We start from the raw sequence: 17926 nt of genomic DNA, 5'->3' as shown, positions 1-17926 counted from the left end.
TTCTCGACGCTGATAGAGGGACTCTCGTTTCGCTAGGTATTTATTTTTTCGACTACAATTACAGTTTTGCTAAGAAAAATAAAATATCAGTTGTGCTCTCATCTGGGTTTCTAATGTTCAGCGTCTCCAGGAGAAAACCTCTCGTTTACTTGAAAGAATCACCTTTCCGTACGGGGCTGGGAAAACAGGCGAGTCCAGTCCCACCGCCGCCGCCACCTCTGCAAACCCGCCGCGCCCACCCGGCAGGTTGCACGCGCCCTGAGACGGCGGGTCTCGGCGGCACGACCGCGTCCTTCGGCGTTCCAGGGTGGAGATGCTCACACCAGCAAACCGCAACACACAACCCACGCTTGGACTCTGGACCTAGCCCTTTTGCCTACTTGGCTTTCCTCCTCTCGCCAAGATCCTCGCCACCCCAACTCTGAGCTTGTCCCCGGCCCCAGGGTCCCCTCCAGCCACCCGTGCCTTGAGGGGATCCAGAGGGGGGTGGACGGAGCTCGGTCCACCGAGCGCTCCGGGGAGACGAGGAAACTACAACTCCCATCACGCCCCGCAGCCGGCTCCCTCCTCCCCTCCTCGCGCTTCAGCCTGCGGCGGGGCGGCGCTGGGCTTTTATCTGAGGACCGGGCGGGAGGGAGCCAGGTCCCCGCGATCTTCTCCGACGGCAGCGGCGGCGGCTTAAGCCGGGTGCAGCCCCTGCGCCCCTGCCAGCCGGGATCCCGCAGGGTGGAGGCTCAGTCCCGGGCGCACGGACAGGATGGTCATCCGCGTGTTTATCGCCTCTTCCTCGGGCTTCGTGGCGGTGAGCACGGCGGGGGCCCCCAGCCGGCTGGGGTCGCGGGGCGCCGGGGTCGCGGGTCCCGCGGGCTGCGCGCGGCGCTCGCCCCCGGTGCGTCCCGGCGCGCGGCACGTCGGCCGGCCGGAGCCCGCGCCCGGCAGGTGATCCATCGCACTTGGACAATGAGAAGGGCGGGGAGGAGAGGTGGGTGGGGGCCCCTGCGCTCACCCACCTGCCCGCGCTGCGTGGCGGGAAAGGGAGTTGGAGGGAGCCCCCCGCCCTTGTGTGGCTCAGGAAATTGGGGAGGGGGTTGTTCCTCCCCAAATTGTTTGGGACATTCAGCCAGGTTATATTATTATTATTATTATTAAGCCTGCTTTGGTTTTCTGACCTGTCTCCTGAATGGAACAAGTTTCAGTGGGGAATTGCTCTCCACCCTCCCTTCCCGGCCACCAAGTACATTTCTTGAGTTTCATACCTGCGCAAAGAAAGAATGCTAAACCAGGTTTGTCCTGTTGTGCCAGCGCTCTTTGACACTTTTTTGACTAGGGTGCTCTAAGTATTTTTACATCTTTATGTAAGTATGTATTGGTGTCTCCCCTGTAATGCTTGGTAAATTTCATAGTGGCAGTCTGTAATGTGTGATCTTTAATTATTTTTAGGCTGTTGTACCTGGTGGTGGTTCTTAAATCTTTAAGGAAGTTTTTTTTTCTTTTTTTTTTGAAGAAGTTAGGTACCTAGAGATGTCAGACTTTAAGGAACAATTCTGTAGGATACTTAACAGCCTACTAAGACATGTAACATGTGTGTTTGCATGATCATTGGGACTTGGTTTCCTTAGTGTAAACTATAGGTTTAATAGGCTCCTGTGTGAGATATTTAATCAGATACATCAAAAAGAGCAATATTGATTTGTTTGAAGTTCGCTTTGGCCAGTTGCCTGTGCAGTAGCTCAGCCAGATTGTCCCCAAATTTGTTTCATAAGTGGGTGGAGTAGAGGATAGAACAAAATATTGTTTGAAAATGCCGACAAACTGCCGAAGCTTTTTTACTTAAAAATAAGTCAACATTATATTACAAAGAGTCCTGTTTGCAGTAGGAACAATAGATGGGAAATTCCAGCTTATCTCTCTGTGCAGGCATGTTCTGGTCCTCACACTCCTGACCATTTCTGGTGTTTCTGGTTATTTGTGGTTGCTTAGTCATACCTGCCTTTTGTAGGTTTCCTCATTGAAGCTACACTTCATGGATTTGGAAAGCTGTACTGTTTCGTGAATAGATTTATTTAGATGCACCCCTTACTGACAATGCTTACGGATTTTGGTTTCACTGCCAACTTGCGTTCTTTAATAATTGTTCGAATCGCATAGCATTTTATTGATTGCAGAATGGATGCTTCATAGAATTGAGCCCAGGCATCTGGGAGAAAGTCAAAGTCAAGGTAATTACTTGACTTATGCTGTCAGTAGGTAGTGTATCAGGATAGCTCTGGAATCCTACATTTCTGTTTCTTCAGTCATGTTTACAATTGAGGAATTGCCTATCTGCTATGTACTTCATTTTTAAATTTAATGTTAGATGTCTTCCTAAAAGTTTTAGTGTGGGCTAGCGATGTAAGTTTTAGTGATGAGGGCTGGAAGCGGGATGAAGTGCTCCATCTCTGCCTGAGTTTCTCTTGTGTAAAGTGCAGGATTTGATGAATAACTCAGCATTGCACTCCTGCTTTAGAATGCTATGACTTCCTCAGTTGAGCAAATAAAGATGAATTGTTATCTCAGCTTCTTCTACTTAAACAATGTCTGTATTAGCCTCAAAGTGACTTTATTCCTTTTCTGGGGCATTGAACAGTGCTGTCTCCAGTCTCCTCATTGCTTCTCATGTCCTCATGCCGTGTATTCTGACATGGTTTCATTTGAGCTGGAAGGCATACTCAGTTATTACATACTTAAAGCCCATAAACAGCAATTATGCTTTTTGAAGACCCAGTCAGTTCAGGTCTTAGACAATCCTCATGAATTGTATCTGTCTGTAGAGTTCTTCTATAATATCCGTATTTTTAGCAATGTTACATTTATGATTATAGGCGAGAATAGTGGTTTTTAAGAAATAATGAAGATATCGGTCAGCTATTGGGTTGTGGAGGCTAGTGGAGCGTATAGCATTAAGTTATATTAAACTCCATGGCAGAGTCATATTTTCCCTCTGGCAGTGTTGTGTTAGCTGTTGGCACCGTTTTATTCCGTGCCAAACTGTCACCAGCAAGTGCATGGGAGAACAAGTCAGTTTGGTTTTAGCAGAAGTTTATTAAACCACAAGAAATGTAAGTGACAAGAATTAGACTAAGCTAAGTAAGGCCCAGAGATTTCCATTCTGATTAGCTATCGATTTAAATAGTCTATTTAGGGAAAGTTTCTGCATATCCATCTGAGCTCTTCCACTTTAAGAATTGGAACCTGCGCCCTGGGGTCATTGCCTCTTCTCTTCCCCAGCTCCAGGTGAAGCCCCTGTGTTATCCTGTGGGCACCTGAAAATCAAATTTCTTGGGCAACTGATATTTGTGTTGTCATGAAGGAACATTTTATTTCGGTTCTATAAAAAGCAGTGTATCCATAAAAAAGGTTATTTTAATATTTAATTCATTCTGGACGTTTGCAGATGTTCATATACTGGAAGGTGGAGGCTTTTGGTAACTTTGTCCCAGAAATATATTAATGTGAGACTTTTTTTAAATTTAAAAGTATTGAAATTAGTCAATTATATCACTCACTTATTAACAAGCATTTTCTAATGGTCTGTCCTTGTTCACCTAGGAACTAGAGAACAGAGGGTGTGGTCTCTGTCCTCAAGGAATTCCTAGGGAAGGAGATAAGATAGGAAAGGTAAAACCAGCTGTAATAAAGGACAGTCCAAGGGCACATGCCTGTCTCTGGAACATTCTTACCAAAGATAGAAATAATATAGGCAGCAGAGGGATGCAGTGCGGGATGTCAGATAAGGAGGAAATGTGCCAGAAATCATAAAATATGCATGTGGGAGCCTGAGGCAGATGGCAGAGAGCAGAATTGAGTTAGATTTGGAACCTGGGAGAGTTTGTGAGCCCGTTTTGCTCAGGTTGGAGAGGGAGGGGCCGTGGGTAGGAGGAGGTGGGCTGCAGAGGTCCTTGTGGACCTCTCTTCAGGAAAAGGTGAGTCTGAAAGCAGCTCAGGGTAACAGACTCTGTGGTGCTCAGCTTCTCAAAGACGTGTTCAGTATCTGGAGCTGTCTGCTGCCTTTTGTCCCTTAGGGAACCAGATGCTGTGTGGTGGGCAGGGATGCCTGGTATGTGATTTCAGAGGAGTCTTTGCAGTCCTACTTGCCTTGACTACGTACGGTTTCTCAAAAAGCAGATAAAGTCTTTGACCCTTCATTAAGGTTCCTGGAGTCTGTGAGAACTGGAAGCGCACCTAAGTAGATTTTTTAGTGAAGTCCAATCACGTCATTTTATAGAAAAGGAAACTTGGACACAAAAATTAGTGATTTTCCTCTAGTGCGTCAGGACAGGGCTGAGATGTAACTGGAAGCCAGCTTTCTATTTCCTGAATGCCTTCATCCATGTATTGATTAATGCACTGATTGATTCATGTCTTATCAAACAATCGCTGAAAACTAAGTAACAGGTCTGTGTTAGGTGGGAGGGGCCAAGTGTCAGGACATCAAGGAAACAGATACAGACTCTGTCTCAGCATGGCACAGATCAGTGCTGTCTCTCTTCAGCTAAGTCACCTTGGGTTGCAAACCATTTCATCAGAGAGAGGGAAGGACTCGTGCTGGCTTGGTGGGTGTGTCTGTGGGACAGGGTGCAGTGAGCTAGCCAGAAGTATATTCCTGCATGTTGGAAAGCTGAAGTCCCTGGGAGCCAGAGACCCGACTGAGTTGGAAGCAGAGTCAGAAAACTTGAAACTTTGTCCAAGGCTGCTGCAGTGTGTTGAGGTGAGGGTGGATAGGGGAGAGGAACATGCAGAAACTGCTTGCAGTTGCCCTGCCCTTCGTGATTGTGATGGATACCTACTGCTTTGCATGCTTTATGATGATTTTAAACATGGCAATGACCAGTGAGACTGTTGCTTCCTTACAGAGTGTGTTCAGTGAATTTTTGCCGTGTCAGGAAGCCTTAGGCAAGAATCCCAAAGCAGTTAGAGTCTGAATGTGATCATGGAGAGTGGATGATACTAATTCCTAAGCTATTCTCATGTCTCGAGGAGCCAGTGAGGCTATGCCTGTGCTCTTTTGGAAATTGATCTGTGGAGTTGTGCAGCAGTGTGGGTATTTATTTTTTACTTTGCAGATGAAGAAGCTAAATGAAATAGCTGATTGAGCTCATATCAAGTAATGTCGAGATTCTGAGTCAAACCCTGGTGGGCATGTGGCTCCGAAGCTTCTAGAACAGGAGTTCTCTCCCGTGACCCATTGTACCCTGAGAGAATGACAGTATCGGGGATGTTTGCCATCCTGCACAGATGAGAGAGTCCCACACTGCTGCGTCTGAAACAGTGGCCAGGTGGGTTCCTTCTGAGGAGTGTGAGGGAGACTATTACTGCCTGTCTCCTAGTTTCTGGTGGTTTGCTGGCAACTTCTAGAAACATTTTAAAATTACTTATTTTTCATTTTATTTGAAAGTCAGAGAGACAGTGAGAGAGAGAGAGAGAGAGATATTCTCTGTACTAGTTTACTCCCCAAATGCACACAGCAAACCAGGCCTGGGCTAGGCTGAAGCCAGAAGCCAGGAGCTCAGTCTGGGTCTCCCACATCTGAGAGAAAAAGTCAAATACTTGAGCCATCATCTGCTGCCTCCCAGGCTGCACATACGCAGGAAGCGGATTCAACAGCAGTGGAGCTAGGACTTGCACCCAGCGCTCAGGTATGGGATGCTAGCATCCAAGGCAGTGACTTAACTGCTACTCCAGATGCCCGCACCTGCCGGCAACCTTAGGTGCTCTGTGATTTTCTTGTTCACGTGATTTTCTCCTTGTGTCCGGTGTCTGTCTGTCTAAATTTCCTCTTTTTATAAGGACATGGTTATACTGAAGAAGAACTCACCCTAATGACTTCATCTTAACTCAGTAGTCTGTGAAGATCCTAGTTTCAAATAGGGTTACATTCATAGGAATATAGGACTTCAAAATCCTTTGGGGAGACACAGTCAAACCCCGAAAAAGACTGCTTGATGGAATTTCTCCCCCGTCACTGAAAAGACTATGGGCAAATTATTTGAATCTTGAAGTCTGCACCTGGATACTGAATTATATGCAATTAAAGTCTGTGTATAAGTTCTGTTGCCTTAAAGAGAGATTTATCAGTATCCCAAGAGAAGGCCCAACTTTGGTTCTATTATATATTTTAATATTTCCCAAACTTGATATTTTTTCCCATTCTGTGTAGCATAGTAGCAAGGGAATGGACTCCTTTATGAAGTTAGGGGCTTTTAAATCTGTTTGCACTTGGATACTTTAAATACATATTTCAGTCTATTTGAGGAAACTAAAATTTAAAAAATATATGTTTATTTATTAGAAAGTCAGTGTGACAACGGGAGAGAGAGACATAGATCTTCCAGTCACTGGTTCACTCCCCAAATGCTGACAGCAGTCAGGGGGTAAGCCAGGCTGAAACCAGAAGCCAGGAACCCCTTCTGGGTTTCTCATGTGGGTGGCAGGGGCCCAAGTACTTTGGCCATAGTCTCCTTCCCAGGAACATCAGCGGGAAACTGGATCCAAAGCTCAGCATAGCCAAGACTCAAACCAGGCACTCCATACTGGATGTAGGCGTCCCAAGCCGCTGCTTAACCTGCTCTCCACTAGGCCTGTCTTCAGGAAAATGAAATTTTGACAGATATTTACAGTCTGAAACACATGGTGGATTCCATACTGCCAGAATGTAAGATCACATGAGACTTGTTTTTTTTTCTCCCATTTTTCATTTTTTTGAACTTTTTGAATTAAAAATTTAAACACAGAAAAGGAAAGCAACTATTGTAAAAAACTCAACAGCTTAGCAGGAAACAGTATGAAATACTAATTCTAAGTAATGTTATGTTATTTTTTTCATGTTTAATTTATAAAAAATAATTTTGCCTCAGAAATGAATGACAACATAGAAGTAGATTTTTAGTGACTGTTTCATTTTTTAAAATAAAAATAGCATGATTTACTGATCATGATATATGTAAATTTAAAATATTTCAATTTGAAATACAGGTTTAAAAATCAGATCTGTGTTATCAGGAAGCTGGGGTCAGAAGGAGAACCTAGGCCAGTGCCGTGGGCTCACTAGGCTAATCTTCCGCCTGCGTCGCCGGCGCACCGGGTTCTAGTCCTGGTCGGGGCGCCGGATTCTGTCCCGGTTGCCCCTCTTCCAGGCCAGCTCTCTGCTGTGGCCAGGGAGTGCAGTGGAGGATGGCCCAAGTGCTTGGGCCCTGCACCCCATGGGAGACCAGGAGAAGCACCTGGCTCCTGGCTTTGGATCAGTGCGTTGCGCCAGCAGCAGCGCACTGCTGGAGCGGCCATTGGAGGGTGAACCAACGGCAAAGGAAGACCTTTCTTTCTGTCTCTCTCTCTCACTGTCCACTCTGCTTGTAAAAAAAAAAAAAAAAAAAAAGGAAAAAGAAAAAAGAAAAAAGAAAAAAGGAGGAGAAAACCCAGCAGCAAACCCAGGTACTCTGATATGGGACATGGACGTCTTAACTGCTGGGCTGAATGCCTGCCCCTGGATGTCAGTTTTTTAGAAAGTCCCCATTCAAGCTTTTGACTCAGAAGAAGAGCCCTGTGAGCCGTTAGCTAGCCACTTTAGCAGGAACTGCTTTATTGAGTGTTAGTTTAGCTTCAGAGTTATAAACTGATTTCAATCTCATTACTGTATTCATTTTTTTGATTAATTCTATGTTGTACTGTTTATCTATTATGCAAAACAGGACATTAGCTTTCCAAATTAGAGATTTAATGAAAATTTGCTGTGTTCTATGGAATGACAAATTAATATATCAAGAACAGTTTGTACTTCTGATTATGTACGATGGTCTCTTTTGGGTCCTTTCCTAGTTGTAGCTTATGAACATGTCATTGTGCCTTTCTGTTGGGTGTGGTTTAGACAGCTGTCCCTTGTCTTGTTTTGGGAGAATGATTGAGGTGAGTGGGAGAGATGGAGGTGGGTGGGAGGGGGAGTGTGGATTAGGGATTGGAAGCCTGTACTGACTAGCTACTGAGCAATCTAATTTAAGGCAGTACAGCTTCCCTTTTGTCTCCTCTTAATAGGCTTATGTGAATTTATCTGTCCACACTGGCTAGTTACTCGGGAGTTGAGCTGTGGTAATTTAAAGGGTTATTGTTCTTATCTCTTATGTTTGATTGTTTTTTCCCCCAAACTCTAAAACAGAAATCAGCCTAAGAAAAACACTTAATTAAATTTAATTGAATGTTTCCCTCTGGACTCACGACAGCTTTGCAGGAGGACAGAAAGCTGAACTTGGAGGCCAGTGTGCAGGTAGATGGGGCTTCACCCATGTGGAAGCCTAGGGACTTTGAGGCTGGTGCAACCCCAGGGAGACTGTTAAGAGTTTGCTGTCCTGAATCTGGATCCCTTGTTAGTCTTTTTTTTTTTTTTTAAACTTTTATTTAATGAATATAAATTTCCAAAGTACGACTTATGGATTACAATGCCTTGTTAGTCTTGAGCGCTTACTCCGAAGGGGATCTGACTCTTTGGGGCTGGCTCAGTATCTGGCAGAACCCCAAGAGGGGATTTCCTGGAAGTGACCCCTGAGAGACGAAGAGCAGAGCGGGCGGGCGAGGTGTGCATCAGGGTGTGTCTGCTTTGTCGTAGATCTCTGTGGGGCTCTGCCAGCACTGCCCTCTGAACTCCCCAAGCAGAGATGGAAATGGTGGTGGTGACTGGGCAGAGGGTTCTAACTACTTTGTGACATGTTTTCTATTTCCTGCTGGTGATGCCCAGTTCTGGAAATGACCTTTTGTTTTGGATCTAGTGGCCTTGAGAGTGAAGGGCTGAGAATAAAAGAGACCAGTTCAGTGGTATTTGGTAACTGCAAACATAGTTAAAGTCAGCAGCTATTGCCACATACCAATCTAATATTAAAAGCAAAATGAAAAACAGCAACCAACATAGCTTTTGAGTTTGTTTTCCTTTGTGGGTTACACAAGGAGTGGGAGTGTGATCTCCTTCATTTGTGACATGGTCATGTGGATTGAAGGACGTTAGTTCTGTGCTGTAATAGGTATATTCATTGGTGCAGTTCTTCTAATGGGAATTGATCACTTGAATGAGCCTGAATCTTCCATTGATAGGATTTTTGGGTTGCACTGTTCTCTTGTGAAAAACTACTTACTAGCTGAGTGTTTGGGTGGAGTATGTGCTGATTTGCTTAATTCTGGAGTTAGTTTATATCCAACCCTCTCACCTCCTTCTCATCCATGGGAAATCCATCACTGGGGTGGAGGTGGAGGAAAGCATCATGATTAAGGGAGGGCTGAGCCCAAATCCCAGCTCTGTCACTTTCCAAGGACATGGCCTTAGGCAGGGAACCTCAGCTTCTTCATTTGTAGAAGTGGGTAGGAATGGTGCCTTACGGATAGGATTGCTGCTGTGAGCTGTCAGTAATGAATGATTCCACATAGGCACATAGCAGAGTGCCAGCTACACAGTACTCATGGTATGTAACCTATTCCTATCATGTCATCGTCATCTTCAGGAGAAGTAGTAGTAATAGTAACAAAAACATTATGACCTTAGGGCAGGTTTAGCCTGGCAGTTAAGATGCTGGGTGATGCCCATGTCCCATTTCCAAGTACCCTGGTTTGTTTTTCAGCTTCAGCTCTGCTCCTGACTCCAGCAGATCCTGGGAGGTGGTGGTAATGACTCAAGTGAGTGAGTTCATTGCCACCCAGCTAGGAGTCCTGGATTGACTTTCTGGCTGCTGGCATTGACGTGGTCCAGTTCCAGCCATTGTGGGCATTTGAAGAGTGAACCAGCAGATGAGCACTCTCTCTGTCTCTGTCTCTCTAAGGAAAAAAAAAAAAAAAAAAAAGATGACCTTGACCTATGTAGGATCTGTAACCATTCAGAAAATTATGTGTGATTAAGCAAAGGATGCATGTTCACATAATTATGGAAGAGTTTTCATAAATTTAGGTATAAAGGATTTTCTACTTATATTTGAATTAATAAAAAAATTACAATTTGAGCAGGTCATTCTCCAAATATGTCACTTAAGATTCCAGTGTAATTTTAAAGTATTTTATAGGTACCTAGCATATTGTGTATTAATCTCTCAAGTCATATTAACTAACCACTGTGCAAGTGGCCAATATTCTTTGTGGTACATAGTACATGGTTTTGGAATCCTGGTTTGATTTAAGGCTTCCCAAACATAGCAAATAGATGTCATCCCAAGTGACAGCTCTGACAGATGGTCAGTGGCTACCTGAAGAGCTGGGAGAGGGGTTTTGGAGCCTTATCAGGGATTGGCAGGAAAAGAGTGTGATTGATCATCGCTGCCTCCTCTGGCACCAGAGGATGGCAGATCAGGGCTTATATCTCATATTTGCTATCTTTGTCTTAGACTCTGCATTTGGACTCTGTCTTGCAGATTAGTGTGACGGGATTTAGAGTATTTTGAATCCATGCATCACAGGGAAGAGGAATATGAGAAACCCAGTTGAACCAGTGGGTACTATGCTCTGCAGACACCTGCCTTTTCTCTCATTCCAAATCTGCAGGGGGTGGATGGCAAAGAAGGCCAGGACTTGCATGTTTAATGAAGGTGGATGGTATTTCCCAGGATCGTCATGGTGAGACTGAGCACTGAGTTTTGAATGCTCGTGAAGCATAGGTTGGGCACTTTCCAGTGTCAAAGATGTGCAGGTGGGTGACAGCAAAATACATAAGGGGACTTTGTGGAAAAATGTGATGGAGACAGGAGAGGGAAAAAGACATTCAGTGGCCTCACTGTGCTGATTCTTGGAGCACCGAAAGGGCAGGTGAGCCATGATTATTTCCTGGGCCCAGAAATGTAGTAGGATTTTTCCTGCAGGTTTCTTCATCCTTACAGTTGTCCAACCAACTGCAATTTCTTATCCTCATTTTGCAGATGAGAATGTTGAGGCACAGGGTAATTAAGTACCATGGCTGTGATCTTTCAGGTCAGTGGCAAAAATCTAGATTCGGAGCCTTTTCTTCTCATTTTGTGTTTAGCACTTTTGAAAACGACCTCCATTGTCCACCAATGGAAGAGCTGTTGAGCACACTGGTGTGCACCTGGGTGTACAAACCCAGCAAGTGGGTCAGCATCACAGCTTGTGAGCTCAGGCTAAAGACGGGATGGGGCAGGGCTCCTCAACAGCAGTGCCGGGCTCCCACGTTGCTATGATTGCAGCACGGTGCTTAGGGCACATGAAAGCAATGGCTTTGCTTCTGCAGAGGCTGGTATGAGCTTAGGAGTATGGTTGAAGCGGAAAGCTAATGTTTCATAATAATAATACTGGTCACTACCATTCACATCACAGACAGGAAGTTCTAGGGGTTTTGTTTTCGTTACTTGTGTTCCTTAAAAGAATTCAATATAGTAGCATTCATATTCTGTCTCATGAAACAGGAAACTGGGATGTTAAATAGCCTTGTCATAGAACCTAGAAGGTACAGACACCCAGGTGTGTGCCATCTTCTTCCCATTGGCCATATCCCAGAGCAAGGAATCAGAGGTTAAAGGGAAATGAGAATAGGCAGTGCTCTAAGGAGACTTTCATGCTTGTCCTGAATCTAAGTGTGTGATTTTCTTTAAATGGGAGCCTCTTGTTGTGTGTGTCAAGTTGGGTAGAACTGACATGCTGTGTTGAACTGGAGACAGCAGGATGAGATGGAAGGATACTAGGGGAAGAGAGAATGGTTGGGATGGCTGGAACACAGAGATGGGTCAAGGGCAGAGATAGTCAATATAGTGGGGCCTTCTGGGCACCATGTGGTCTGCTGGGACAAGTGGTGGTGGTGGAAGGTATGCCCTCGTCCTTTTCAGCAGGGACCCTGAGTCATCTTGGAGTGGTCACGAAGTTGCTACTGAGACTTCTCATCTGTCTGGTTCAGTTGTTCCCAGAGCTTTGTGCATGGTTTAATGTCAGCCCTCCCTCTAAGGTCAGACTCTACATGTGCTACTGAGAGCACTTTATAAGCTTTGTGTAACAGAAGTGGGGCAATTTGTGAAAGAAAGTGGACTTTGAGATCGGATAGACCTGGGTATGAATTCTGGCTCTTGTTCTCTAACAGGTCAGTGGCTTCATAAATCCTTACACATCTCTGGGTCTCAGAATTTCTACTTGTAAAGTCGTTGAGGCTTTAATGAAATGGCAGCCATTCTTATTATTATGAGTATCATTTAAACTTAGTTTGGTAATAATTTTTTGGTCTTTGGAGATTTTCAGCTTTAAATGAACTGTTAAGATCTAACTGAGGAAAGAAATTGTCCCGATAATCAGATAATAGGTCCAAGTTAGCTGGAACATAGCCTCAGGAGGACCCCAAACTGACATTTTATTAAGGTTAGTGAAGGTACAAGTCATGATCTGGTTGCAAAGTCTGAAAACCTCCTTTTTTTTTTTTTTTTTTTTTTTGAGTCAACAGTGTTTTACAGCTTTTTTTAGAAAATATTTTAAATACTGAGAAAACTCTTTCTCGTACAAAAACATCATCTGGATTTCCCACTCATTCTGAGGCATCTGAGGATCCTTTGATCCTGGGGCTGCTCTGTCAAAGGGTGGATCTACCAGAGCCGAGTAGTGGGGGCGCCTTCGTCAGGGCATGTACCTGTGGGGTTTCCACAGCCCCCTCAAGCTCTGACCTATTTATTCTTGAGCTTTTGCTAAATAATAGAAAACATTTCTTTGGGTCTACAAGGCTATTTAACATCCCAGTTTCCTGTTTCATGAGACAGAATATGTTGATCAAAAGTGGGAAACCATAAAATTATATTGAGAGACATATAAGGTACTTCAAAAGTTTGTGGAAAAATGGAATTGAAAGCTAAGTTTAATTTGATGACCCCCCCTCCAATTGAAATTCACAATACACATTTCTTGATGAACTTTTTGAAGGCCCTGCATAGGACATAGATTTAAAAAATTTTGCACTGGGGCCAGCGTTGTAGCATAGCAGGTAAAACCTGTGATGCTAGCATCGTATATAGATAGATGCCAGCTTGTGTCCTGGCTGCTCCACTTCCAATCCAGCTTCCTGCAAATGGCCTGGGAAAAGCAGCAGAAGATGGCCCAATTGCTTGAGCCCCTGCTACCCATGTAGAAGACCTGAAAGAAGCTCCTGGCTCCTGGCTTTGGCCTGCCCCAGCCCTGGCCATTGTGGCCACCTGAGGAGTAAACCACTGGATGGAAGATCTATGTCTTGATAACTCTGACTTTCAAATAAATAAATCCATCTTTCTTAAAAAGTTGCAGAAACTTTTTGAAGTGCCTCTTGTGTTTCAGGAAGAATGGGAGCCAAGGAATATGTGTGTGTGTGTGTGTGTGTGTGTGTGTGTGTGGTTATCAGGTACTTGTTGGCTTCATGCCTGTCAACTCGCCGACTCCTGTGGGGATTTGAATATTCTGCTCTTTGTGAGACTACTGTAAAGGGGAAAATTGTACTGAGCCCGGTGCTAGAGCGGTGCTGAGACCCTAGTCACTCGTCTCAGAACTTCTGCTCTGAAGTCATTATACGCTTGAACACAATGCCTTGAAAACCTGAACAGTGAAGTTGATCATACCTGAAGCCACGGTTTCTCATCAGTAGCACTATTGATAATTTAGTCTGGGTAACTCTCTCTTTCTCCTTTTTTTTTTTTTTTGGACAGGCAGAGTGGACAGTGAGAGAGAGACAGAGAGAAAGGTCTTCCTTTGCCGTTGGTTCACCCTCCAATGGCCACCGCGGCCGGTGCACTGCGGCCAGCGCACTGCGCTGACCCGATGGCAGGAGCCAGGTACTTATCCTGGGTGCAGGGCCCAAGCATTTGGGCCATCCTCCACTATACTTCCTGGCCACAGCAGAGAGCTGGCCTGGAAGAGGGGCAACCGGGACAGAATCCGGCGCCCTGACTGGGACTAGAACCCGGTGTGCCGGTGCCGCTAGGTGGAGGATTAGCCTAGTGAGCCGCGCGCCGGCTTCTCCTTTTTTTTTTAAAGATATATTTATATGTTCGAAAAGCAGAGTGACAGAGGAGAGAGAGGGAGGGAGACAGGTCTTCCTACTGGATAACTGTCCTGTGCACTGGAGACGTAGAGCAGCACACCTGGTCTCTACCTGCTGGGTGCTGGCAGCCCCTTTAGCCCTCTAGTTATGACAACCATTCATGTCTCGACATTACCAGATGTCCCCTGTCTGTTGCTTTCAAGCTCGTGGTCCATAGTCCTCATACTTGTAGAGTGGATTGTTGTGGGGCTAGAGTACTGCATTGGAAAGCAGGGGACTTGAAATCTTGTTCTGGTAACTCCATTTAATCAGCCTGTCTTTGGAGAAGAAACTTAGCTTTTGTGGGTTTTGGGTTCCTCATCGTTTGCTATTGATGTTTTCTAGTTGAGATATAAGTCACATCCCATCAAACTCAGTTTTAAAATGTTTATTTCAGTGTTTTCAGTATATTCATCACTGTCTAATTCCAGAACATTCCATCACCCCGTGAAGAAAGCCTGTGCCCATGACCAGTACTTTGCCCTCCAGCCCTAGGTGGCATGGGATCTGCTTACTGAGTCCATGGACATTTTATTTAAATGGAATCATACGACACGAATGCTTTTATGTCTGGCTTCTTTCCCTTAGCCTGGTGTAAGACTCTCTGTGTTGTAGGGTGTGTCAGCACTTCATTTCTCCTCATGGCTTAGTAATACTCTGTTGTGCAAATACAGCACTGTTGCTTATCTGTTCATTGGTTGTTTGCTCTTTGGGCTGTGTTCACTTTTTAACCATTATGCATAATGCTGCTCTGAACACGCGAGAACATGCGCTGTCAGTTCTCTGGGTTATACTCCCAGGCCTGGGGGTGGAAGTGGTAGGTCCTGCGTGCCTCCATGTTTTATGTTCTCGAGGAACTGCCAAACTGTTTTCCAAAGGGGCTACTCCTCTTTACACTCTGGGTAGTACCTTATGAGGGTTCCGATTAGTCAGCATCTTTGCCAGCACTTATTTTTGTCCATCCTTTTTATATAGCTATTTTAGTGAGTGTGTGGAAGGGCCTCAGGATAATCTTCCTTTGCATGTCCCTAATGTTGAGGAGGGTGTTTTTTTTTTTTTAAGAACTGCCTTTGGTTTTGTTAAAGTGCTCTGCCGGCTCGGAATTTAAATTTTTTACTTTCATTCCACACAGAGACCAGTATGGTCAACACAGAATTGAGTCTGTCGGGGGTACGGATTTCGGTGGTTGGCAGAGTTAATTGGTTCCTGTGCGTTTATGAGTACCTTCTGTGGCCCAGGGTAGGCACATTCAGGGTGCAGACTGAGTGTATGGCGTGGTCCGCCCACCAAAGAACTCGTAATCTGAGTGGGGAGAAAAGAAGCACAGAGAACAGAGGGCAGTCATGGGAGTGGTATGAAATATAACCCCCAGTTTAACCTGCCTTGTGGGGAAGCCGTGAGGGAAGTTACGCTTATCTAGATGAGAGCGAAGAATCAGAGCCAGACAGAAAAATAGCGATCTCAAGTTGGGAGGGTGGCTGTTTTTAAGTTTCTGAAAAACTTCATTCAGATAAAAGGCTCATGTGGGAAATTAAAAGGAATTTTACAGAATATTTTGTCTGAGCTTATGAACTGGAACTGATGTCAAAGAAGTGAATTTGATTTGAACACCTGTTTCGTTCTTTGTTTCAGACTTGAGACGTCTTTCGCCCTTTGTATGTCTTTTCTATGGTGAGAGAGCAAAATAGGTAGGTGCTGTAGAGTTAGTTCCACAGTGCAGCAGGGTTTTAGTGGTGAGCTGGGTGCTAAGAGATAATTAACAAGGATGAGACGATTAATAATTCACCTTTTGAATTCCTTTTGCATTATAGGGGGGAAAAATCAAATCCATTTTCCTGTTAAGATTGAGTTTACTTATTTGAATCAGAAAACCTAGAATAACCCTTCAGAGCTCAGAGCGTCAAGGCCTAACTTTTTGGCCTAGCACATTGGACCCTCTGTGGTCCCATTCGGCACCCTCCCCTGCCCTCTCCAAACTTCTATTTCTGCAAAATTAAAATAACAATTATTTGTTTTCATTTTATTTGAAAGAGAGAGATGGAGACAGAGAGACTGACAGGCAAATCTTCTGTTTGCCAGTTCATTCCCCAAATGCCAGCAATAGCCAGGGCAGGGCCAGGCTGAAGCCAGAAGTCTAAAATTCCATCCGGGTCTCCCTCATAGGTGGCAGGGATTCAGTCACTGGGCCTATCATTCGCTACTTCCCTGGGTGCACATGAGCAGGAAGCTGCATCAGAAGTGGAGGAGCCAGGACCCCTGGACAAGTTCTCTGATGTGGGATGCCATGTGGCAGCTTACCCGCTGCACCAAGAGCCCGCTGTGGGCCCTTATTCCGACCTACTTTTGCAGCATTTTCTCTCAGCCTTCTTCTGACTGCTTCCCATTTCTTTCTCCTGCCACTTTCTTCTCCCTGACCTTGCTTACCCTGCTTTGCGATGGGTCAGATTCCCCTGTTTTCTGCAGAGCCCAGTGCTGGGGCGCTCTCCCCATGGTGCATCCCCCTCTCCCTTCCTTTCCTCCTGCGCCCTGCAATCGGAGAGGACTCTTCCCCAGCACTCCGTGGTGCAGCCTGTGGGACCACTCTTGGGCCTCAATCCCTCCCACTCTTGGTTCTTCGAGACCAGTGACTCTTCCGCTTATCTTATTTCCTCCCCGGGTCTCTTATCAGAGGCTTGGCATGTAGCATTTTATGAGATGGATGTAAAAGAATAGTTTCTGTAGCACATCAAAAACGCAAAGCTAATGAAGAGTTTATGATGATGCCAGAGGGGACTGGGAGAGGAATGTGTACATGGAAGTCTGCTTTGGAAACCTAGCGACTGTGAGACATGATTTATTTTACTGCTTCTTAAACAAATGACATGAATCCATGTTACTCAATATAATTTTATTGCAATGCTGCATCCATTTAGATATCCAAATGCTAGAACTCCCCTGGGGAATGAAACCCGGGACTTGGAAGGAAGAGCAAGGCCACGGAGAGGCAACTGGCTCTGCATTCTGCCTGGCAGGGGGCTGCCCTCCAGGGCTCAGGAAATTCATGACATGGGCTGCAGTCTTCAGAGCCCAAGAGAGGGAGTCACCAGGGGAAGCTCTTGAGAAGTGGCAGCTGCCTTCCAAAGGCAGAACTGAAGAATTCCAGAAGCACAGTTTTGCACTCTGTTTGGTGCTGAGTAAAATAGCAGACTTGTGTATCGACCCCGAAAATGGCAGTGCAGCACATCAAAGTACAAAAGTGGAGCCGGGGCCAGCATGGTGGCACAGCCAGTGAAGCTGCTGCTTGCAACTGGAGTGTGTTGGTTTAAGTCCTGACTGCTCTATTCCAAACCTGGAACTGCACCTCGGTCTCCCATGTGGGTAGCAAAGATTTATGTACTTGGACCATCATCCACTCATGTACACATGAGCCAGAAGCTGGATTGGCAGCTGGAGCTCGGACTCAGAGCAGGCTCTCTGATACAGGACATAGGCATCTCAAATGATGTCTTAACCACCATAACAAACACTTATTTGCTCTAACTCTGTGTTTCACATTGCAACTCTTGTGTTGCCTTCCGAATCCCTTCTCTATCTTCTGTTGTCATACCTACAGATTTCTTTCATCAGCCCAGGAGCTGTTCATTTGGTATTCCATCTTTGTAGGTTTTACTCTTTGATTACATTTCCCTGGGGCTTTGCAGTCCTTTCCCAGGGAGTGCTTGCCTTTTGACGGCCCCAGCTCAGTCAGTCTGTTGATGTCAGTTTCATATTGAAGTTATTTGTTGGCAAATGCTGCCCGCCTCCCAATTAAACTCACAAAGTAGAGGGCTTGTTTTACCACCTGTGTTCCTTCAGCTCCTAGGACAACATCTGGCCCATCACAGGACCTCACAGATACCTGTTGAGTGAACCTTC

The 17926-nt window shown here is 45.3% G+C and overlaps 1 protein-coding gene across 4 annotated transcripts in view; it reads left to right on the top strand.

Moving 5' to 3' along the window:
• The first annotated feature begins 267 nt into the window (after positions 1–267).
• The window catches only part of SH3BGRL2 (SH3 domain binding glutamate rich protein like 2), a 159493-nt gene continuing 141834 nt past the window's right edge, over positions 268–17926 (top strand). The window contains exon 1 of one of the 4 annotated variants that reach the window (XM_051854527.2): positions 268–802. In XM_051854527.2, coding sequence (XP_051710487.2) covers positions 758–802 — 45 coding nt within the window. In that variant the 5' untranslated portion in view covers positions 268–757. The remainder of the gene's footprint in view (positions 803–17926) is intronic. The other 3 variants (XM_070073842.1, XM_070073846.1, XM_070073847.1) reach the window with 3 other exon arrangements.

This window comes from Oryctolagus cuniculus, chromosome 5, assembly GCF_964237555.1.
Source record: "Oryctolagus cuniculus chromosome 5, mOryCun1.1, whole genome shotgun sequence".
In the NCBI taxonomy this organism is placed as follows: domain Eukaryota; kingdom Metazoa; phylum Chordata; class Mammalia; order Lagomorpha; family Leporidae; genus Oryctolagus; species Oryctolagus cuniculus.
The sequence above is the reverse complement of the archived record's forward strand: the minus strand, read 5'-3'. Positions and strand labels throughout refer to the sequence as shown.